At 37.5% G+C, this 24296-nt stretch overlaps 1 protein-coding gene across 4 annotated transcripts in view; it reads left to right on the top strand.

Annotated features, from left to right (window-relative positions):
• The first annotated feature begins 4068 nt into the window (after window positions 1-4068).
• The window catches only part of LOC306874394 (alpha-ketoglutarate-dependent dioxygenase FTO-like), a 142512-nt gene continuing 122284 nt past the window's right edge, over window positions 4069-24296 (top strand). For 3 of the 4 annotated variants that reach the window (XM_079424407.1, XM_079424409.1, XM_079424410.1), the window contains exon 1: window positions 4069-4335. In XM_079424407.1, coding sequence (XP_079280533.1) covers window positions 4258-4335 — 78 coding nt within the window. In that variant the 5' untranslated portion in view covers window positions 4069-4257. Of the gene's footprint in view, window positions 4336-23471; window positions 23515-24296 lie in introns of all 4 variants that reach the window. The other variant, XM_079424408.1, reaches the window with a different exon arrangement.

Genomic DNA, 24296 nt, shown 5'->3' with positions numbered 1-24296 from the left:
TCAGCTCTCTCTCTCTCATTTTTTCATGGCTGTTTGTAGGGGTAAAACACAGGCTTGTCGGAGGGTCATCTGCTGTCAATGCGCTGCACAATAACACATAACATCCCCCATGGTGGAAAGTGAGAACAGAGAATTGGCCAGACAAAAGACAAGGAGGATTTGATGAGCTCCAGGAGTTCAAAGTTTTCCGTCTTACTTGTACCACATCTGAAAGCATGCTGCCCCTAAACCTGCTGATCACGTATTAAAAGTATTCTTGAACATGATGAGGCACATGATTGGACGCAGAGCAGGCTGACAGTCACCAGCTCGAAGACACAATCCACTGCTGATGTCCGTGAAGTCCTGCTGGTGAGCTTTTAAATAAGCCTTGAGTGACAGATGTAATATATGAAGAGTGGTTTAACACGCACACACAAAAGAAACATCAATTGAATGATTGGATGTGAAGCATAAACAGACATGAACTTTGTTTCCTCAAAAAGCTATGACAGAATAATAATTTCCTTTCCATTAGCTTACAAAAGAATCCCCATAGACACATGTGCTTATACTCTTATATCCATATGGAGCCACTTTGCTCAAGGTATTTTTCAAACACATATTTCCCTCCAAAGCTAAAAGAGAAGGACGGAAAAGTAGGTTATAAATAGGAATCAAACGAGCCCTCCTGTTTATTGCAACAAGATGACAGAGACACTGAAATCTTTGAAAGTATGAGTGCTTTGAGCTTTTTACAAGACAGGTGAAGAGAACACATGTGTTCAATCTGCGTACCATGCTTGCCTGGGTAAGCCCTATAATAAAAGAAGAGAGATTACAAAGAAGTCTAATGAAGACACTGATCAAAGTCTGTAATGCTAATACATAGCAGGTGTTTTGAAACCTTTTAATACCCCCCTGCCCGTCCGTGGGGCTTGTGTCTGTATATCTTTCACACCACTTCACATGCATTACGAGATATCTGTTGACCTTAGACGCTCAGAGGGGGTTATGTCCATGTCATACACAAATGCTGCTACATATTCTATTACAGCTCAAAGTGGTGTTATTGGAAAATAGCATATCCTGCTTTGGGGCCCTTCTGTCTTCAGCTGTACAGCACCTGGGCAAAAGCTGGAGAAGAGGTTGTAAGATACCTGACAAAACTGACTTTTTGGAATATGCTCAAAGCACGATTACTCTTTATGTAGGAGCTGCAAAGCTCTGTTTCTGATTTCCATTCATTCACCTCAGGAGAGTACAAACATCAGTGGCTATAAACTGCTCTGTATTATTAGCTATGTATTATTAAACCTTATTATCGTATAATCATTTATTATTAATTTACACTCTCAGGTTAATTAGCCTCCCTACTGTCCAAAGAGACGACACCCCCCTGTGATTTTTGGATCACAATTGAAAACCATCATGATATAATCACACCTGGCTACAGTATAGGAGGTCATCCTTAAGTAAAATGTTTGTTAATTTAGCCTTAATCAGTATTATATACATATTTTGGTCATTAAATTTAAATGTCTATTCAAAAGTTCATGCTTAGTCCAAGAACAGTCGTATGTACAGATATTGTTATACATTTATAAGATACAATATACAAATTTATATACAGTGCCCTCAAAAAGTATTGGAACAGTAAAGAGAAAAGTGCTCTGTTGGCTGTGGAGTCAAGACATTTACAAATATGATAACAACGAGACAAAACTACAGAATGTCACATTTTATTATTGTGTGATTCAACACATACAGTACATGTTTTATCAGCTAAGAAGTTCAGCACTTTTAGAGTTTCATCGCTCTATCTGATGTGAGCATAAGTTGCCTCACGGGTCTTTCTAAGTGATCAGCTGTGTCCTGTTGCATTAATTCTTCAGATATTAAATGCAGGGAATGTGTCGTATCAGTTATATCCATTACTTCTGTATTCTGAATCTTGCATTTGAGGATGACACACACAAACCAGGATGAAGATGAGGGAGCTGACTTTGAGAGAAAAGCAAGCAATTTGGATGCTAAAAGAAAAGAGGAAGTCAATTGGAGCTATTGCAAAAACAAAGGGCATGGAGAAATCAAGAGTTTGGAAACCACCAGCGACACCAGCAACCAACAACGACCTGATTGGCTGAGAAAACAACAGTAGTTGATGACAGACAAATCATAAAAGCTGTGAAAATGAACCCTAAAAGACATGTCTGTAAAATCACCAACAACTTCCAGAAAGCTGGGGTGATGCTCTGACAATCTACTGTCCTCAGGAGACTTTGACACAGAATTACAGATGCTACACAGCAAGATGGACACCTCTGACCAGCACCAAAAATAGAAAGGCAAGATTAGAGTTTGCAAAAAAGCACAAAGGTGAGCCAGAAGACTTTTGGAACTGTGTTTATGGACCGATCAGACAAAGATGAACCTTTATCTAAGTGATGGGAAAGCAAAAATGTGGAGAGAAAAAGGGAACTGCAATGATCCCAAGCATACAGCCTCATCTGTAAAGCATGGTGGAGGTGGTGTCGTGGCATGGGCATGCATGGCTGCCTCTGGAACAGGCCCTCTCAACTTTACTGATGACTTAATGTATGATGACAGTAGCAGAATGAATTTGGAAGGGTACAAAACCATCTTACCTACCAATATTCAAGAAAATGCCACCATATTCATTGTAAAGTGCTTCATATTGCATCAGGACAATGACCCAAAACACCCCGCCAGTTCAGTCAAGGAATTTATAAGGGCAAAGAAATGGAAAGTCTTAGATTACCCAAGTCAATCTCCAGATTTAAATCCAAATGAACATGAATTTCACCATCTGGAGAGGAGAGTAAAGGCAGAACATGTATGTGGTGAAACGGCTAATAATAAAATGTGACATTCTGTAGTTTTGTCTCATATTCATCTTTTAATCATATTTGCAAATGTCTTGACTCCACAGCCAACAGAGCAATTTTGTCTTTACTCTTCCAACACTTATGGAGGGCACTGTCTCTCTATATATATATTACTATATATTATATTACTATCACAACATTAGACCTGCATATTTCACCAAATTCCAACAAATTGAACCAAATTTTATGGCATTACCAAATGCAGAAAAATTAAGTCACATTTTAGGAGAAAATTCAAAAATGATCACAACAGCAGCAAGATATGTATCAGCCTGCCACAAACTAAGACTATCAGCCAGTGGACAAAACTGAAGCAAGATCATTTCTTACATGTTGTACAAAGGTTTATTTTTATTTTTTTATTATTTAACAATGTCTTAAATATTTTTCTTGTTTGTGGAAAAAAAAAGAGAAAAAAAGAAAGATACATGTACATATTTACTTAATTATTTTACAGATCTATTCTTGTTCTATGTATTATATAATTGTTTGTTCCTTATTCATGTGCATTTACATTTATGCATTTAGCAGACGCTTTTATCCAAAGCGACTTACATTGCATTCAAGTTACAGTTTCTACATTTTATCAGCGCTTGTTTTCCCTGGGAATTGAACCCATGACCTTGGCGTTGCTAGCACCATGCTCTACTATTTGAGCTACAGGAAAGCATATAATGGACAATGCTTTGGCAATACCGTGCGAGTCATGCCAATAAAGCTCATTTGAATTTGAGAGAGAGAGAGAGAGAGAGAGAGAGCATACACCCACACATTATATATAGGTGTGTGTGTTTTGTGTTTTATTGTATTTATTTATATATAATCCTGAAAATGCCAGAAAGCCTGGTCCTAATAACCGCAATAATCGTATTCTATCTGAAAATTTTGAAAAGACATATAAAATTGTCCTGAACACAACAGAATAACTTTACATACCTATAACTCTATACTAAACTGAGTTTCTATTCGTTGTAGGGTAGAGTAATCCCCTTTATGAGCTAGTTATATATTATTAATACGTACATTTAGTAAAACAGTCATTCTTCTAACATCACGTTTAGCACCGCATGAGCATAAAATCCACTGGGAACCTCTCTCAGCCCAGCTGAGCCTATATCCACTTCCGGTTTGACTCAAATTACAAGCGTAGTTTTCCTGACGCGAGGATTCAGGGAAATGTAGTCCTGACCGGAATGCTGGTAGCGACTCAAAAACAAAACAGCAGCGTAAAATAGCCACACCAGGTTCATTGTCATACATGTTACATATAATATAATAAACATAGCCAAGATTATATTTAAATCCGCTCAAGAAAAGTTTACAAGCTAACGGCACAATCTAAAGACTACATAGCCCAGCTCTGCGCGCTATGAAACCGAGGCAGCGTAAACAGTACTTCAGGAACATGAAAAGATCGGATGACAGTGAGAGGGAAAAGAGGAGAAAGGTATCGCTTGTAGTTTTCTCTCAGTTCGCCAAGCACCACATGTAGTTGTGGAGTTTGTAAGACACCGTTCAGTGCGTCCGTGGCGGTATTGCACGCGCTGGTTGGTGCTGTGTGTTCATCTGAAGTGCGCATGTGATGCTGCTGATTGCTCCTGTAATGTTTCCATTATTTTATCTGTCTCTGTGTGCACACAGTCATCCGGCACACGAGTGTGTGTTGGGGCACAGTGCGGGGGGAGTGTTTTCTCATGACTGCCACACACTGACTTTGCTGGAGTGGCTTGTGTGGCGGCATTACAGCGAGTTCAGTCGTGGTGGTATGAATGAAGTCAGGACGCGTGTCCAGGTGTCTGTCACTCTGCAGGTGTCTCTGCAAACCAAGCGTTCCGCTTTTTGTTTACTTATAAAGCGAATGGGTCCTGTTTTCATCTGTTTTCTGACTAAACAAAAGATTCATCCATGAGCTGGTCAGGAAATGGCATGCTGTGGTTTTAATTTAGCAGAGACAGTGTAATAGAAATAACTTGTGGTGCAGCTGTATTTATCTGAAGTTCTGAACCTGTTGCTTTGTCAGTGTTTTTCGTGAAGCATCATTGCGTGAAGCTTTTTGGTCCTGAAAGTCGATACAGTGGTATATTGGTCTTTATCACAACCTAAACCCCGATTATTACACCGTCCTTGTCAGATACATGGACAGTAATATTATTATAGTTTCAGTATGAAGTTATTTTCTGGCGCTGAGCTCAAATAAAAACTAGTAATCTCTGAAAAATGTAATAATTTTTTGGATATGGCGCAAATGAGGCATTGCAAGTATAAGGTTTTACTCTTTTGGCACTGATCTCTAATCATTGTTTTTATTCAATGGAAGTCTTGTTTAACATGCCAGCATATTTGAAAATGTCAAATTTATTTATAATTGTACTTGACACATTGACATGCCACTTTCAGCTCGTTTGTGGTTAAGATGATTTAGTTTGATAATCAAAATACATATAATAATGTGGTATTTTGTTTGTATTTCAAATGACTCCGTTTGATTCGTCTGTAGTATAGTCAGCGAAGTTGTTGGACGGTCTGTCAGCAGCTTCTTCAATTCTCTCTTTCTTTAAATTTCCCACTCATTTTTCTCCATTTTAGTCTTCTCTCTCTCTCTCTCTCTCTCTCTCTCTCTCTCTCTCTCTCTCTCTCTCTCTCATGGCATGCTTTTGGATCTTGTCTGACAGCAGGGAATCTATGCAGTACGTGGTTCCTCCACTTTATTGCAGCTGCCACAGGAACCAGATGAGCCACTGAGAACTTGATCCAGCTGGTTTTAGGTCTGTACAGCAGACGGATAGACAGACAGGTCTGCTACCCTGCCCCATCTCATTTTGTCTTATCTCTTTCTTCACAAAAATAAATGGATATGGGAAGAAAACCACAGAACCGCTAGACTGAGGGTCTGGTGTGTGTTCCTGCGGTTCCTTAATATAAAATGTGGGTCCATTTAATCATAATAATAAATAAAAGGGAGTACATTGTTGTTTCAGCCATAAACGTGTGCATTTGTGCCCAGTAACTAGGATGTGGATGGATGTCAGAAGAAGGCCTGTGAACTATCCGTCTCAAAAAGGAATTATTTTTATCCTTAGTTCAGCTTTGCCAGGCATTTCCTAACCATATGCACATACTGTATGTATGATAAAAAGAGCACTTCCATTATCATGCACTTAAAGAGGGAGACTATTGCCTAATAGCCTATTAAAAACTGACTTCATCCTTTTAGAAGTGACCTTACATGACCTTCAAACTAAAAATACTGTTTAAGTTGACAAAGTGACATTGGACAATCAGAGTTGGTGGTTTTAATGTTGCCAGGGTGACCACAAAGATCCCACTGAAGTATTATTCAATTATAAATGCCATTTTGACCATTTTATTGCATTTGCAGGACAATGAGGGCCCTGTTATTTTTCTTTCCTCACAGTTATGAATTAGAAAAGCACTTTATTGTTTTTTTCATCCATCTGTTGAGCATGTTTTATTTCTTCATGCTCACAATTCTGTTGGCCTCGGCTGCTGCTTTTGACACTTTTCTTGATGACTGTGCAACATTGTTCTGCTTGTACTGTGAAGAATAGTGCTTTTGATTGGGAAAAGAATTAGTCGATAAATAAACAAAGATTAAAGCTCAATAAATAAAAATAACTAAATGCATTATTTCAGAGCACAGAGGTTTGCCAGATGTTTAGAGGCTTGCGCTCCTCCCAGCCCATCATTCAGAGAGTTCTCGGCTCATTGGCTTTCTCAGCTCGTGTGTTTGCTGGAGAAAGCTGTTTAGGCTATTTCATTTGTGAACACTCATTAAAATGGTTTGTGTTCCCCTTGGCAATTCTGTTAAATTAACAGCTAGCTTCAGTTTAGGCCTGATTATGAGGCCACACAGCCAGTCTTGATTAATCAATTTCTCTCACAAAATGTTCTTCTGTAAATTAGTGTTAAAGTAACGATTTATAGGTCCTAATGCCGAACCGCTGTCATGTCGAAGCCGGTGTTTTAGCGGGAGGTGGTGTCACTTTCAGCTTAATCAGCAGCTTTTCTGCCCCCCTTGTCGTTTTCCCCCTCTCCGTTTATCACCGTACGCCTACGTCCTATTAATGAGTCCATAATAGAGAAACAGTGTCGGACAGCCACATAAAACACACTCAGGAATGCATAATTAGACCCGTGTTCAAGCTTCGCTAGGGGCAGATTTATAACCGGTGATGTAAAAAGAAAGAAAGAATAAAACAAAATAAGAAGGGAGTGCAATGCAGCTCATGACTTCTGATTCCTGAAATCTGAAAAGACGGAAAAACAGGCGAGGGAACGAGGGAGGGTAGGAGTGTTTAGAAAAAATACTGCCACAGTTGATAATGATACCATTACACTAATGGAGGCAGCAAATGAAGTAGCATGCGGACACCGTGCTTTATTGCCATAGGGGGTCGTTTTCTGCTGCATTCCTAATGGCTGGAACCGCCGGTATTGATCAGGCCATCATACCGCTAATCCACACACGCATTACTTACTGCCGCAACACTGTGTCAGTCTTTCCACTGTTGCCACCCACAGCCCACCCTGTTCCCTTGCCACAGGCCCTGCAGAAGAACCCACAGAGCCAGTGATTTAAGGGTGGAGGTTGGATGGGGTCATTGAATGTCCCCTTAGTCAGGCCTCTTTTGTTTTATGATGCACAGAGGGATCGTGAGTGGCCTGAGTGATTAAGTGCAGGCAGAGGTGGTTGTTTAATTAAGAGGTAAGGCATTATCTGCTCTTCTGCCCTTTTATGGTAGTTAGTCTGTGTTTGAGTTGAACTGTGAGTGTGCTGCTGTCTTTTCTAATGGTTTGGAGCAGTAAATAAGTCTAGGCTGATCCATATCCATTGGTGAAGCCATCTGCTAAATGGCAAGTAAAAACACCTGGCTTGCCAGATCCTTGATCAAGGATTTTACTGGACTCCAAGGGAAATGGCTATTAATTAAAAAATGACTGATCTGGCAACGTCTTTTAAGTTTTCTCTAAAAAAATCTTTTAAAATATTTCTTTAAAGGAATCAATCTCAGATTATTTATTTTTTATTTGATTATTTATACATTTACTATTATTTTTATGATAGTTTTTTTTAATGGTATGTAGGACAGTAAATAAGTGTTTAACAGGCTTTTAAAATTATATTTAGTGTTGCGCAATACAAAATATGTTTGTATCATGATTTGAAATGTTTTGACGGTTTATATAAACTACCGTTTAAAAGTTTTGGTTCAGTAAGATTTCTTTAAAGGGGTCATATGATGCGATTTCTTGTTTTCCTTTTCTTTAGTGTGTTATGTAGCTGTTTATGCATGTATACAATCTGCAGAGTTACAAAGCTCAAAGTCTCACACAAAAGGATTTATTCTATCTAAAAGATAGAATAACGATAATAAAAGATAGAGAAGGCTGATCCAGACCAGGCTAAAATGCCTCATTAAAACATGTCTATGTCACGATGTGGAAATATTTGCATAATGCTGCCCAAATGTGCACGCAAAGAAAGAAGGCGTGGTTTCAGTAACCACAGTAGTGTTGATGCAGCCATGTCAGGGAGACACTGTGTGGTTCTATGCAAAAGCACTTTATTTGGCCTTCCGAAAGTAGATGCTGTTAGGAAGCATTGGTTAAGATTTGTTTACAACACAACCTGGCTACAAGGCTGGCTACAAATGTAACAACCCAATGTTTGGTTAGTTTTTTTTGTCTTACCCAGCTCCTGGGTCAAATATAACAACCCAATGTTTGGGTAGTTTTTGTATTACTCCTAAATCCTGGGTCAGACGTAACCCAGCGGTTGAGTTATTTATCGCGGGGAATTTGCGTCGTCTTCTGGAGAGAGCAGTTCTAAGCGCCATCGAATTGATGCATTTCTTCGGTAAATACAAGTTTATGTAAATTTTATTTTATATATAAAATCGTTAATGTGCTGTATATCGTTCAATTTCATGCAGAGTGTGAATCACAAACGTCGGTCTTATTGCGTGATGGAGAAGCCTGATAATAAATAAACGATTTTATTCATAAAGATACAGAATACAAATACTTTGGATGTTAAAATATTACCTCAGAGCTGTTTGCTGTTTGTTTTTGGGCAGGTTATGGAGGCAGTCGCAGTATATTTCGGCTATGAGTGAAACGCAGGGCGGCGCTCTTATCCGTGAGCAGTTCCCCACCGAACACGACTCAGCTCATGCACGAGAGCATGCAGCGCCGTTACGGTGGAAACGGAATAACAGAGACTGGTCAACACATGAATTACTTCTGTTTAATGTTTCATTTTCACTTTTAATGTTTGTTAAAGGAGTTTAAATAGGCAGTATACAGTATACATAAAAACGATAAACAATGCTGTATGCTGTAAACAATGCTGTAAATGATAAATAAAGGAAATTAAATGAAGTTATCATGCAAACCAGTGGTTGTGTGGAGTATTTGACAAAAGTTAAGAGGATTTAAGTTAATCTGTAAACATTATTTCATGTATAAAGTAAAAAATAAGCTATATTTTAATAAAAATGAATCAACCCATTAGCTGGGTTAAATCAACCCATTATGATGTTAAATAAAGTTGCTAGGTAAAATTAACCCCAAAATGTGTTCTGTCCTATATTTACCCAGACCTTGGGGGTTTTTTTAGAGTGAAGAAACATTTCCTATTATTATCAATGTTTGTGCTACTTAATATTTTTGGTGTAAACCATTACATTTCTCACGATTCTTTGATGAATAGAGAGAAAGTTCAAAAGAACAACATTCATTTAAAAAAACAAAAACTTTTGAAGCCTTATAAATGTATTCACTTTCATTTATAATACATTTTATGTGGCCTTGCTCAATAAAATTCTTCATTTAAAAAAAAAAAAAAACTTGTGCAAGTCACCTGAAATGAACCAAGGGCCATTTTTAGATCAAATTTCAGTGACTGAACATTTTAAAGCTTGCATCTAAGATAAAAATGCTTGCTTATGTAAGCTTTAAAATATCAAAGTTTCTTTCAGAAGATTTTTCATGAATTCCCCAGTTCTTCCGTAAGCCCTTAGCACCTGATGATGAAATCCGCTTCATCACAAATGACTTAAAGCTCAATTAACATGTGCGAACAGGCCTTACTTCAGCTTGGTGCTGCTCTGCTGTCATCTCCACAGCCCCTGCCTGGCCCGAGCCATCAGTCTCGTTTTCCTGTATCAGCATATCGGCACTAACCTCTGCCCTCCGCTAATCAAACACTTCACCTTAAGGGAAACATTCATTCAGCTCTCTCATTATGATGGCTTCTGTGGTCATAAAGATGTATATTTATATTTCCCCACCTCGTTGCTCTTCTGTTGCAGGGAAACTAGATATTGATCCGGATATTTAGTCATTTCTTTCTGCTGGGACATCAATATTACGCTAACGTGTATGCGAGCTGTGCTTGACCCTGGCCCCTGTCTCTATCCGTTCTCCCATTGGAGCTCAGTGATATACTATTCTGAAAAGCAAATCAATGAGTGAATATGAAGTTTGAGGAGTAATATAAGGCGACCCTGAGGCCTATAGCAGCTGCATTGATCCAATGTGTGGATTAAGGTTGATTTGTTTGTTGTGAAGCTTTTCACCTTTATATCATCAAGAGGTCCGGCACACACACACACACACACACACACACTCACCCAGATCCCCTAAATGCCTTTTATGGTTATTTCCTTCGTCTTCATTACAACTTATTTGCATTTATTAAGAATATTGATCATGAAAGAATTGTTATAGGCTGCTGTTCATTCTTTGTTTATCAGATATTTATGAGAGTGTGTATAATAGGCCCATATTGTGCACATTACGGTCCCGTTAGATTTCTGACCCTGTTTATGGTTTTGTGTATTTAATAAAGAATGTGATTTTTATAAAGACACTCAGTCCTAAAGTTGGTTTTCAGTATATTAATGTCTTCTGAGACCAGAGGACGTCTAAGAAAACAGCTGCTTCATCAGCTTTTATGTATTTTTTATAGTCAGTCTGAGATTGTAATTGGATTTAGAAGGAGGGGTCACTGAATGGGATTTGCTATTATGACACTAAAGTCTTTACCTTCATTCTAACATTTCATTTTGTGTTGAGATCTGGTTGTGTTTCAGATGTCATGAAACGGGGTATTTACTGTATTTGTATTTACTTGGTCATACAAACTGATATCTATCCAATCACAAAACAAAAAGCGTCAGTCCCATCCAATATATATTTAAGACACAAATCAATCCAAGAAAGAAATCACCTGCTTTTAGTTGTGTGAGTCAAGTCAAATGCGGAAAGATTTTAGGTGAGCTGTTATATTTGCATGTAGTGCAGGAGAGTTTATATCCAAGATGCGTGAAGTTAAATAGGCCTAAATGTGCCTCAGTCAGCCGTGTGGCTTACTGATGTAAACTGACCTGTGTGTGTGTGTGTGTGTGTGTATGAGAGACAGAAACTTATGAAACTCAGGGGAGGTTGATCTGATAGCTATTGGCTGATCAGTGGTGATGTATAATCAATAATCAATGTGATCAATAACAATATGATCACTTCAGAAAATCTTTGAATAAACATAAGATTGACCTTATAACCGGTTTTTGTCTTCTAAGTCTTTTTTTTATCATATTTTATAAAATAATGTATTTATTAGTATATTTTATTTTTGAGTTCTCTCAACTTATTTTTGTAGGAGATTCTCAAATTTTGTTGTATAAACTTAAAACAAGTGGAGAAAACTTACAAATCTGCTGAAGCTGGTTGCCTTAATTTTAAATTGGCTCAACTTTTACAGTGTGCACTATATCTTTATATTACATTAATAATAATAGAAAACCTTTTAGTAGCTTCTCAAAGCATTCAGTATACACAATAGAAACAATACAATAATAAGCTCTCAAGTGTGTTTGAGGAGCAATGAGCAAGTTTGATTGTGAGGAGCGCAATCTGTGATTTAGGAGCATAAGGATGTAACAGTTCTGTTAAATAATGTGGTGCCGGGCAATGCTTTAAATGTGAGCATCATCATTTTAAAATCTACTCTGAACCTGATCGGGAGCCAGTGCAAGGATTCTAAAACTAAAGTAATAGGTTGCATATCCTGGACCCAGTTGAATTTTATACATATTGTAACTTGTTAGGTTTAGATACTCTGGCTAAAAGGGTGTTACGATAATCTATCCGAGAGATGACAAAGGAATTTATTAGTGTTTATCAGACAGAATCGTGAGATGTTTCCGAGATGGTAAAAAGATGTTTTAACACTATTCTGATTCTGAACAAAAGAATCAAATTACAGATTAGTATCAAAAATAACTCCAAGGTTCCTCACTCTATTCTGGATTTTCCAAAACAGAGTCATCAAAAGTCAAACACAGAGAACCAGCTTTAAAAATCTGGCGATGGGAACCAATGAGCATAACTTCGTTTTTACCACTGTTCAGACAGGAAATTATTACTGATCCATGTTTTTAGCACAGTAATACAGTCGGAAAGAAAAGCAGTTTCAGGGCGCTCATCAGGTTTTAAATGTGTATATAATCTGCGTATTGTCAGCATTCGTATATTATATTTATATATGTTTTAACAATGCATTATTTTTTTTTATGTAATGTAAAAATCACTCCATGATCTGGCTACTCCACTGAACAGCAGGCCCGTTCTTTGCTGTTTATTTGTGAATTTATTTTCTTGTGTAATAGCTCACCTTTTCTTGTAAAGGGAAACTAGCTAATGGCAGCCCTTTGCCCAACATCTGCTTCCTATTGCCAGTCCAAAGTCCCTCTTTCACTGGAACTACAGGAGGCCACTTTCACTAGAGCCTGTAAACACTAACTCTTAATTTGTACATCATAAGTTATGTTCTATAAATGAGGGGAGTGAAAGTGGGCCTGAGCACCTGGTGTGTGTGTGTGGATGCCCGACGGGTGACGAGGTACTGCCCCATGGTTGTGCCAGTTGGAAGTCTGCATGTGCCAGACAGGAAAATGTAGATCCTGCCCTGCCAACCTTCTGCTGGGCGCACACAGGCAATGGATTTAGAGAGAGAAACAGGAGGCTTTTAGAGGCTTCTCAGGTGAATTTGATGGATTTACCTGCTGTTGCTTATAATGTAACACAGGCAGGCCGTGTAGGGTTTCATGATAAAGAGTGTAATTTGAAGTTTTGTTAGTGTTCTCATATCAGCTGAAATGTGCATGTTGTTTAAAGCTGCAGTCCGTAACTTTTTTTTGTTTAAAATGTACAAAATTAATATAATAAGCGAGTACATCATGAATCCATTTTCCAAACCGTGTTTTTGGCTTATCCTCAATCACTACGGTACACCTTTAATAAGGTTTTATATTTGGACTATTTCAGACTGCTATTGGTGGAACCGCTGCGGAGTAGCCCAGTATGATTCATCATAGACATAAATAGAGAGAAGTAGATCCGGCTATAATGTTCTTCCACAAGATGCACGCAGTTCTGTTTATTAAGCGCTAAAGCACCAGAAGGTACGGACTGCAGCTTTAAGATGGATGATTTGCTATTGATCTAATAGCAGGGAATGCTTAGACTGATAACAAAGCTGTAAAGGGATAGTTAAGGGATAACCAAAAATAAAATTTCTGTCATTAATTACTCACCCTCATGTTGTTCCAAACCCGTAAGACCTTCGTTCATCTTCAGAACTCAAATTAAGACATTTTTGATGAAATCCAAAGAGCTTTCTGACCTTGTATAGACGGCAATGCAACTACGTCTAAGGCCCAGAAAGGTAGTAATGACAGTAGTCCGGACATCAGTGGTTCAATCGAAATGCAATGAAGCTACAAGAAAACAAAAATAATGGCTTTATTCAACAATTTCTTCTCTTCCGTGCCAGTCTTCACCATGTTTTCAGGAGAGTACTACAACGCATGCGTGTCTGACACAGAAGAAATTGTTGAAGTCGTTTTCTTTCCTTGCTTTTATTTGCGTACAAAAAGTATTCTCGTAGCTTCATAACATTACGGTTGAACCACTGATGTCACATGGACTATTTTAACGATGTCGTTACTACATTTCTGGGCCTTGAAAGTTTCGGTTGCATTGCTGTCTATGCAGAGTCAGAAAGCTCTTGGATTTCATCAAAGATATCTTAATTTGTGTTTCCGAAGATGAAGGAAGGTGTCACGGGTTTGGAATGACATGAGTGTGAGTAATTAATGACAAAGATGTTAGGGTGAACTATCTCTTTAATGATTTAAGCAATATGTTTTTTCCCCACTGTTTTGCCTTTAAGACTTGTATGTAAAAGCGCTTTTTTTAACTTAGTGACTTTATTGTTCATTTAGCATGAAAGGAATTCATGTCTTTATTCACCCAAAAATTTAAATCCTGTCATTTACTTACGCTCATGTCATTCCAAACCTGTATGACTGATTGACTTCTATGGAACATAAAAGAAAACATCTTGAGAAATAAAAAAATAATAATGATAATTATAATTTCAGTTAATTTAGAATGTTGTTGCCATTCCTGTAACTGACCAAATTATTTTTCAAAGGAACAGCATTCAGCGACATCCATATTCAGCTGAAGTGCATACATGGCCATTGTTTCCATGACTTCGTCACAACTTTTGGTGGCATTTTTCAAGAGTGGCATCACCATGCCAACAGGTTAAATGACACCTTGTCAAATGTCTAGTTTGTGATGCTGTTGTTTCAAGGTGAGGTGCAGGAGGAGTGAAAGAGAGAGCGAGTTTGAGCGCTCGAATGGTCACCGATGCATGACACTGGCCTCTCATTACTGTCTCTTCTGCCTTTACCAGCACACACACAAACAGGTTTGGTTGTGAGCGGTGGCCTATTGAACGCTCATTGGTATGCTTGTGGTAATTTTACTGTCAAAACTCGCTCTCTCTCTGTTTCTGGCTGTCTTTCTCGCTCTCTCAGTCTCTGTGCCCCTGGTCATCCAGCTGTAAGTTCACTCTGAACTACTGTCAAGCACATGATCAGGGCTGCATAAAGAAAGCTGCTCTGTCTTGCTGTCTATCATGTGCTCTTTCTTCTTCTTCCTCTTCTCTCTCTGTGTTTGTGATGGGGCCAGACCTGTTGTTTATTTAGATGAGATCAGCCAAGGTTGGTGGTTCAAGTTCAGTTGTTATGGTGATGAGCAGACGTCAGTGTGCTGTTCTTCTAGCGAGACTGGCTGAATGGAAAATGTCTGTCCCATCATCTTTTTGTTTGAGGGAGATTTTGTGTTTTATGTGTTTGGTGATGGAGTGTGCCGGTTTGGTTGTGCTAAATTTGTTGTTGAGCTTATTTCTTAACACAGATTTGATTCACTAACTAAGTATTAGTGGGAAACCCTAACCTGAGAGCCTTATAGTGAAAAGTGAAAAAAAAAAAGTTTTAAAGTAAGTTTTAAACATTTATAAATGCAATCGAATGTATTAACACTTCAAGTCATATTTTTTTGCTTTCAGACTGTACTTTAACCTTTGAGTTTGACAAGCCTTTTTATGTAATTAGCCTATTTATATTTGCTAGATGTTGCTGTTGTCGTGCTTTTGGATCCAAAATAAATTCTTTACTAAAAAAATGTAGGGTACAACAGCCCGATCTCACAGCAATTCGTACGTATTTTACGAGTTGCCAATTCGTATGAATTTGTGCGAATTACCTACACCTAACCCCGCCCCTAAATCTACCCATCACTGGGGTTTAGACAAATCAGATGAATTCGTACGAATTAGCCACCTCGTGAAATACGTACGAATTGCAGTGAGATAGCGTTGGGTACAATGGGGCTAAGGGCGCTTTTGATGTTATTTTTATCTAAACCACTAGATGGCACAAAAACCTGGTTTAGCACTTTCTAAATCATTCACAACACTTTTCAAGATACACGTGTATATTTTTCTGATTATTGACGCGATCGCGCACAGCAGTGCAAAGTTGATTCTTTACTTACTTGATCTAATATTTTATGTTTTTTTTTTTTAAATGTTGCAGATTTAAGTAGCAAATGAGAATCGCTAAAATTAATGCATATATTTTAAGATAAAGGTCTATAATCAGGTCCCCATTGCATCTACCAAGCAAGGAAACGTGAAAAAGTTTAACCCAGTAACTGTTTTAGTAAGCCTTTTTCTGCAAGCCTCTGAAAAAACGAGCGCATTTGATTTCGCTCCCTTGGTGACGTGACAAAGGGATCTCATTATAATATTACCGCCCATTAATCTGTAAGTTTCCACCTGCTGCGCCGTCATTTTGATTTTTCAAGCGACAGCGGTGTACAGTTCTAATGCCATGGTGAAAGCTTGAGCAACACATGCTAAAGTCTGTCTTTGGCTGCACAGACGAGCACAGAACACTATTTAGTCCCAGCCTCAAGAGACAAGAGAGCAGTGGATTTATTGATTTATTTACTGTATATTACGCTGCGTCCACACAGCTCTATTATAAACATGCCATTTCTTTCCCAGCTGTTTACCTTCACAGACATAACTGACTGTTTTTGTAACTCGTGTGTGTTTTAACGTAAACTTGTGTGTGAATGAGACTTAGTTTACTCACATGCTGTGACAGCCGCTTTCTGTCCGAGTGCTTCGGATATGTGCACTCAGAAAACCATATTTTAGAAGTTTAAACCAATATGGTTTAAAACATAATTTCAGCTCGAGAAACATGATAATCAGAACCAAAACAGATGTTTCTAGCAGGTACGAGCTGAAATGGAGCAGCTCTATTCTGGAAAGGGGGCGGGAGCAGCAGCTCATTTGGATTTAAAGAAACTGGCTCGAAAATCACAGTGTTTCTGCTTCCACTCAAAATAGGCATTTTCAAAATGATATAATAAATGATCTGTGGGGTATTTTGAGCTGAAACTTCACAGACACATTCTGGGGACACCAGAGACTTATTACATATTGTAAAAAGGGGCATAATATGTCACCTTTAAGATAATTAAAGCAACAGTTTTTAAATGACGAAAGAATAGCCTATCTAAAAGCATGGTATTTGGGGTAAAAAGTGCCCCTGCTGTTGGGGTGCACAGTAATTAACATGATAATTAATAGATGGCTTTTCCATTTATTGACATGACATGGTTAGATTCACATGGTAAATATCATATATTATGTTGGGTGTTCATATTAGAGATAATCACCATGTTAAAGAATGAAACCATCGTATTTAAAAAATATCATTTGTTATTACTACTGTAAATATATTTTCAATTATTATTGGATCTTCTTCTATACTTTCAGAATCTTTACTTATTAAAATGACCCCCCCCCCTGTATTTTAAAATATATCTTTATATTAACAAATTTTAATATTTATTGAGCAAAAATTTATTCTTTTATTTTTCAAAATAAGCAGAAAATAGTACAAACTTTGCTAAAGTGATTGTTTTGAACAAGTATTAACTTAGACATTAATTTAAAAAACATTACTTTTGCTGAAGTATTTGTTTCAATACCGTGTGCCTTTTACCCCATGTGTGGGGTAAAAGACCTCCCTTGCCACCTCATACATTTATAAGATTTTTAAACAAAATAAACAACTTGAACGATTTATTTTCACACATAAATTTGTTGCTCCATTAATGTTCAATACAACGTGCATATTTTTTTCTGCAATTATACATTTTAGGCGCAGTGAAAAGCACATTTTTTCTTAAGGTGGGCCTTTAGCCCTGTTGTAACCTATCCCTGTTTTTTTTTTTTTTTTTTTTTATAGATATTTAATAGTTAACTTTATTTTTATGAGTAAACAAATCCAGTCAAAAGTCAAACTGCATGTACTTATTTAAAAATGTAATCCAGCTGTTATGTTATGCTTTAAATATAAAACATTGCACCTTATTTTGCTCCTTACTTCCAAAAATGAACCTGTTTTTGTAACTGTTTGTGAGGATCTACATCTACAACATCTCTCATGTTCGCTCGTGTGGGCTAATATATATTTTTTATACCCTACACTCTACAGACATTTTTTTATTTTTATTATTATTATTTATTTTTTTAGCTTTTTTATGTTGTAAATGTGACTTTCAAGAGATTTTTCTACATTTTCAGAAAAAGGAGAAACATATGCAAACACTGCAGGCCATTGTCACACACTTACGTATAGTAAACAGCCAGATCAGTATGACACACACAGTGATTATGAACTTAATCCTTCTTTGTTACTTTCCCACTGTGTGTATATGTGTTTAAGCAGTATATACATGTCTGAACACATTTTTGCGTAATCGCATTGTCACACATAGTTCGTCTGGCATTTTCTCTATTCGTGGTGTGTGTGTTTTTGTGCGGCTGACACTCTGACAGGCTTTGCTCGCCCTTGACTGATGGCACGTATGGATTGGACTAATCCGGGAACCTGTTTCCTCTCTCACACACACACACACACACACACACACACACACACACACACACACTCTCTCTCTCTCTCTCTCTCTCTCTCTCATATGCCACACACTGTCTTCTGTTCCTCACCCACAGACAGCTTCGGTTGGGCTATCTCTGTTTGTAATGTCGTCCTCTGCTCCATGATGACAATGGGGATTAAACATGAGGTTTTTTAAACATTTCTTCTCTTTTCCTGCTTCTGAAGAAAGAGAGCTTTCTTATCAGCTCTTCCAGGATCCACCATCATCCCTCTCTCCTCTCCTCCGCTGCCAATTACACAGCGGATCATTTACTTCAAGGGTATAAATGTTCCAACACAAGTATTAGCGAGCAGAGCTGAGTCGCTGACAGATGTACCAACTTTAATTCTCTACTTGTGTGTGTTTTTTAACTTTAATTAATTTATGTATCATCCTTTCGTCCCTCCCGCTCAGTCGTGATAATCTGGGTTGCCATGGCGGCGGGGAGGAAGTGTCGCAGCTGTCACTCCAGCATGTGTTTGAGAGGCTCAGGTAGCTAATGTATTCAGGAAGACAGTAAATAAGAGGTAAACAGAGGAGCATTGAGCCCGTATGTATATTTAGATGTGGGTCTGTGATGGGACAGCGAGCGATCTGCTGTGTGTGTATGTGTTTCCATCACTAAACTTATTGGCACATACTGGAGTATATAATCTTATTCCTAATCTTTCTTAATTATAGTTGTTTAATATTGCTTATTTAATTTAGTTTTGATTTTTTTTTCACTATTTTATTTTAAATGTAGTTTATTTTGTGCTTTTTATCACAATATTCATTTTGTTTGGATATACTTTTTAGACAATTTACTTTGCAGCAGTATGGCCAGTAAATTATTATTATTTTTTTAAATAATACAGTAGATCATTTTTATGTCTCTTTGCTGAATAAAAGTGTCAGGAACAACTTTTATGTTATAAAAGACTTCTGTTTCAAAGAGAAACAGTTGCTTTGAACTTTCTATTCATCAGTGAATCCTGATAAATAAATGTATCATAGTTTCCACAATATTATTAAGCGGCACAACTATTTTCAACATTGATCATAATACATAATGTTTCTTCAGCACCAAATCAGTATATTAGAATGATTTCTGAAGGATCGTGTGACATTGAAGACTAGAGAAATGAGTGCTCTTTTGCTAATTTCTTGTTTGTTCAGTGTAAATTTAATTGCAATTATTTGTAATGGTAATTTGTGAGAGACAAAAAGTTTTGGAGACTAACATTGCTGTGTCAAGAGCACATAGTGAGTGTGTCTAAATGAGAGCGTAAGTACCTATCTACTAATGGGCTAACTCGCATTGTTTCCCTAGCATTATCATTAGCTTTGTTTTTTCCCTCTGGTTTTTTTCTCTCTGTCAGAGTTGTCAACTTTTCTACTGTTGGTCAAACAGTGCAGTGACACCTGATTAGCCTGCTGTGTGTGTGTGTGTTGCAGTAAGTTTTTTCCCAGTGCCAATTAAAGGTGAACCTGGCCTGTCAGCTCAGAGAGGAAGCAGAAACTACTTCGTCACGCCATACCTGCTTTTGTGACACTGTTCTGACATCTCTTCAATGGACCCTTTTCACAGACTGTGATGATGATGCATTTTCAGTTATTAACACTGTAAATCTAGATCTTATTTTTTAAAATTATTTTTAAAATGTGAATTTATAGCACTATATATGTTTTTTATTACCTTGGCACTAAATTACAAAAAAAAAGTGGTTAATGCTATTGTAGATTTATTTATTTATTTTTTCAAACCCAACCACAGAATGACTTCTGCTTCTGAAAAGCCTGCATGGAAATGTGAAATGGATCCATTGCTGATTTGAATCTTTTCTGCAGAAGCTGTTGTTTAGCTAGTGTTAGGATGGGTGAACCTCAAAGTGACAGTTCACACAATAATGAAAACTATCATTTATCTATTATCTGTCATTCTGTATTTTAAAAAATGTGATGACAAACACTGTGGTAGCCATTTAGTCTTTTGGAGGGATGGACAAAAAAGCACTTTGATTTTTCTCAAATGTTTCAATATCTCCTCATTTCTCATGTTCCACAGAAGAAAGTCAGTCATTCCTTTTGTTTTGAAGTATCAGTGCTGGACCTACCTTGGTTTTCTTGGAGTATGGTGTCATAAGTATGCCATGGAAAAGTAGAGATGCACGGACATTAAAGTTCTGGCTGATTAATTAATATTTTTCACCTCTGATAAATGTTTTAAAATTTACAAGTGAATTTAGGTATCCTAATGTTAGAATGGATATTCATTTTGAACTTTACATTAACATTTTTAAGTAATTAGTGCTTTTAAAGGTTACATTTAAATTAGCATTAGATGATAGCAAAGAGAACCTAAATGTACAAATATTGGAATTGAACATGCACAATTAAATATAGATACTAATAGTGATAAATGCAAAAAAAAAAAGTAAAAATTACTGATAACTGATATCCTGTGCATCCCTCAACTATATGAATATAGTAATTGTTTAGTTTCATATTATAGAATGGTATTACCATCTGATGCCATCACTGTACAGTAGTGTAGTCTTCATGCTGATTGTGTGTGTGTGTGTGTGTGTTAACAAGAGCAGGGTGACGGCGCTCTTAGCTTCACCTCCATCTTCATCATGGAGCACAGGAGACAGTTGGTGGGAAAGGCTAAAGGGGATGCTGTTGCTCTCATCATCATTTCCTCATCCCTCTGCTGCCTCATTTAGGGAATTTCTGTAGAGACTTGTAGCATTGTTTTCAGATAAAACAATGCAAGTTTATCTAAGGCCCTGCCCTGGTTTCGACACCAGATTTAAGTTATTCAGTCACAAGACAATGCTAAATACTGGTTTAGATAGCATTATGTGAGATATGTAGCACCAACTTGCTTACTTGATCACAGTTGTCCACTGGAAATGCATTGGGTGCAACAGGTTATTGAGGAAAAAGAAATGTAGGATGGCTCTTTCCATCTGTTGTTGATTGGTGGAAGGCAGATCTGTGTGTGAGCTTGCAGTTGTTAGTAAAAAAGGGCCAGGTTTTAAAGGTCTAGTTCACCCAAAAATAAAAATAAAGAGGATATTTTGAGGAATGGTAGCCAAATGGTTGCTGGTCCCCATTGGCTCCAGTAGCATGGAAAAAAGAAAAAAAAGTCATTGGGGACCAGCAACTGTTTGGTTACCCAGATTTTCCCAAATTATATCATTTTGCATTTTGCATATTCATTCAGCAGAAGAAAGAAATTTAGGTTTAAGGACAACTTTAAGTTAAGTAAAATGAGTTAAAGTAAATGGTTTTGGGTGAAGTGGATCTATTTAAGTGGACTAAATGATTGGAGAAGTCTGACACCAGAAGTCTTGTTTCATCAGATTGATTTTGATAATAAAAAAAAGAAAATGGATAGAGATTTTTTCAGCATAATCTTCAAAAAGATTTTCACATTTTAAATATATTATGAATTTTAATTTATGATGTATTAAAAACATGCTCTCGAGTATGAGTTGGTACCTCACATACCGTTTGTTGTGGTGTCCAATGACATTTTTACATGTTTGAAGTATAGAGTGAATGTGAATACCAGGCAGTCTCTCTTGGCTGACCATTTGAGATTAGTTCACCTGAGAAAAATAGTTAAAATGAAAACTAGCATAATCATATCTGTGCAGCATATAAGATTCAGTGTTAATGAAGAAATGGCTCCATGGAGAAATGGGCCTCTGCATCCATTCCTGCCTTGATACTCCCACTATAGGGCCAGGGATTTGTCACTAGGTGGCAGCTGGACATCATGAATGTATCTGTTTTTTACCTCCCCCTCTTTCAGCAGATGTTAAAGTGTAGTGTTTTATAGGGTGAGGCCGCTCTATGATGGCTTCTCATGCCTCTGTGATGCTGTAAAGAGCCCAGGAGCATAACCCGCCCCGGCCCGCTCCGCCCTGTTAACCCTTCTGATTAGCTCTAATTCTTAGTGGCACAGTACGCTGGGCACATGACAGTAACAGTGTTACAGTTCGCTGGTGAGCGAGCCGCCCCAAAACACACCCCACATGCTCTCTCCTACACACACACACACACGATCATGTTAGTGTCACTTCTGTTTCACTGGTCTCATATGAACTTAAGTGCTTAAGCAGACTGTTCAATATGCCACCAGCAATTACATTTTAAAATGGGTGGGTTTGCAAACATCATCTGTGTTAATCTGTCTGTCACTGCCCGACTTCCTGCCGGAGGGAGGAAAGAGGATTAAGTTATTCAGTCCATGGTAGAATATTCTCTTTGTTCACCCTGACTGAAGGAGAAGTAAATAAAGCAACAAGATTTTTTCTCGACGTGTTAAAAAAGGCAGCTTCCTCCTGCCATGTCTCTTGGATTTGACTAATGCTGTTCAGAAAAGTCGTCTTCCCAGAATCTGTTTGGAAATCATCTGAACGCGAGGGGACATCATGGGTCTGGTGGTGCGAAGGAGCAGAGAGTGGCTAGGCTGTAGATTGTAAAATATGAATATGTACACTTAAGTATTTTCCTGATTCGATTCAATTTGCATTTGGAATTTTCTTACACATGAAATTCTCTTTTAGCTAATGCTGTAAATTATGCTAAATTATGCAAAAATGTTTTAATTACATAAATATTATTGGGAAAAAAGTGAAAAACTGCAATTTCTTTTTTTTTTTGAGAAATTAATATTTTCATTCAGCAAGGGCACATAAAATTAATTTCCAAATTATTTTAATTTTTATTTTAATTTCAAAATGTTTCAAAAGATTTCTATATCAATTAATTGCATTAATTTTCAACCTTTTATTCATTAAAAACTAAAAAAAAAAATATTAAGCAACACAGCTAATTTTAATAATAAATAATAATAAGACATTTTCATGAGCACAAACTGAGTCTGAAGACTGGAGTAATGGCTGCTGATTTTCTTTTTGCTATCACATGAATAAAGTACATTTTAAAATCTATTAAAATGAGAAAACTGTTTTTTTTAATTGCAATAATATTCAATAATATTACTGTTTTTGCTATAGTTTTGATCAAATAAATACAGCCTGATTCAGCATAAGATACTTCTATTAAAAACATCTTAGTGACTCCAAACTTTCATTCATTCATTCATTCAAAAAATGCATTTTTGTTGCCATGTTTTTTGTGTTTATTATATGTTCTAATATCCCATTTTTTTCTTCTTTTATTCAGTAACCCCTCTGATAGATTCAGTGAAGGATTCATCAGACTGATTGTGAGTCGTTTTGAATAATTCATGAAAAGACTCTCCTTAAAAACATTCATTTTGATAGAGTTAAACTATGAATCAGTTTAAACGCATATTTGTTTGTGCTGTAGAAAACCGAAGCGATTCCCCATGTCTTGATTCACAGTGCCAGGGAACAGCTGACAGCAGTGGTAAAATGATCAGATTTATTGTTTGAACTACTGAGAACGAAGTAATCAGTGTGTCACGCTGGGATTTTCAGATGTGAGTCTGCAGCACAGTCCCTCACACAGAAACACATTCTTTAGCTCAGTTTGGCAGGAACGCTTTTAAAACATCATACACCAGTGTGCCTAAATGTTATTGAGTTGTTTATTGTAGGAAGATCCCAGCTCCTGTTCTTTTCAGCTTGAAACGCTCAGAGCAGGGCAAGCATGCTCCACCACTCAGCTGGGCCAAATGAGCGTGACGCTCCCGCTAGCTGAAATTTAACGCCTCACCCGCTTATTGATCCTTCCTGCAGAGGAAAGAGAGAGAGGGGCAGCAGGTCTAGGCCGGACACTGTCCTTGACTCCGTGTCCGTTGAAGAGCCCTGGAGGACGCCCCACTTCCACCACCGCCCTCCACAACAGCAGCCTCCTCCCAGGGGCTCGCTGCACTTTACAGCAGGATATTGATTTTGTAGGAGGAATGCAAGGAGGGAGAGAGCAAGAGAAGAGCAGGAAGAGGAAGAGAAAGTGACAGAGAAACATAAGGCTTGAACAGGTGAACAGAGGAGAGGAGGGACACAGAATTTAGGGTTATGGGTA

The sequence above is a fragment of the Barbus barbus genome (assembly GCF_936440315.1).
Source record: "Barbus barbus genome assembly, chromosome: 1".
NCBI lineage: Eukaryota > Metazoa > Chordata > Actinopteri > Cypriniformes > Cyprinidae > Barbus > Barbus barbus.
The sequence above is the reverse complement of the archived record's forward strand: the minus strand, read 5'-3'. Positions and strand labels throughout refer to the sequence as shown.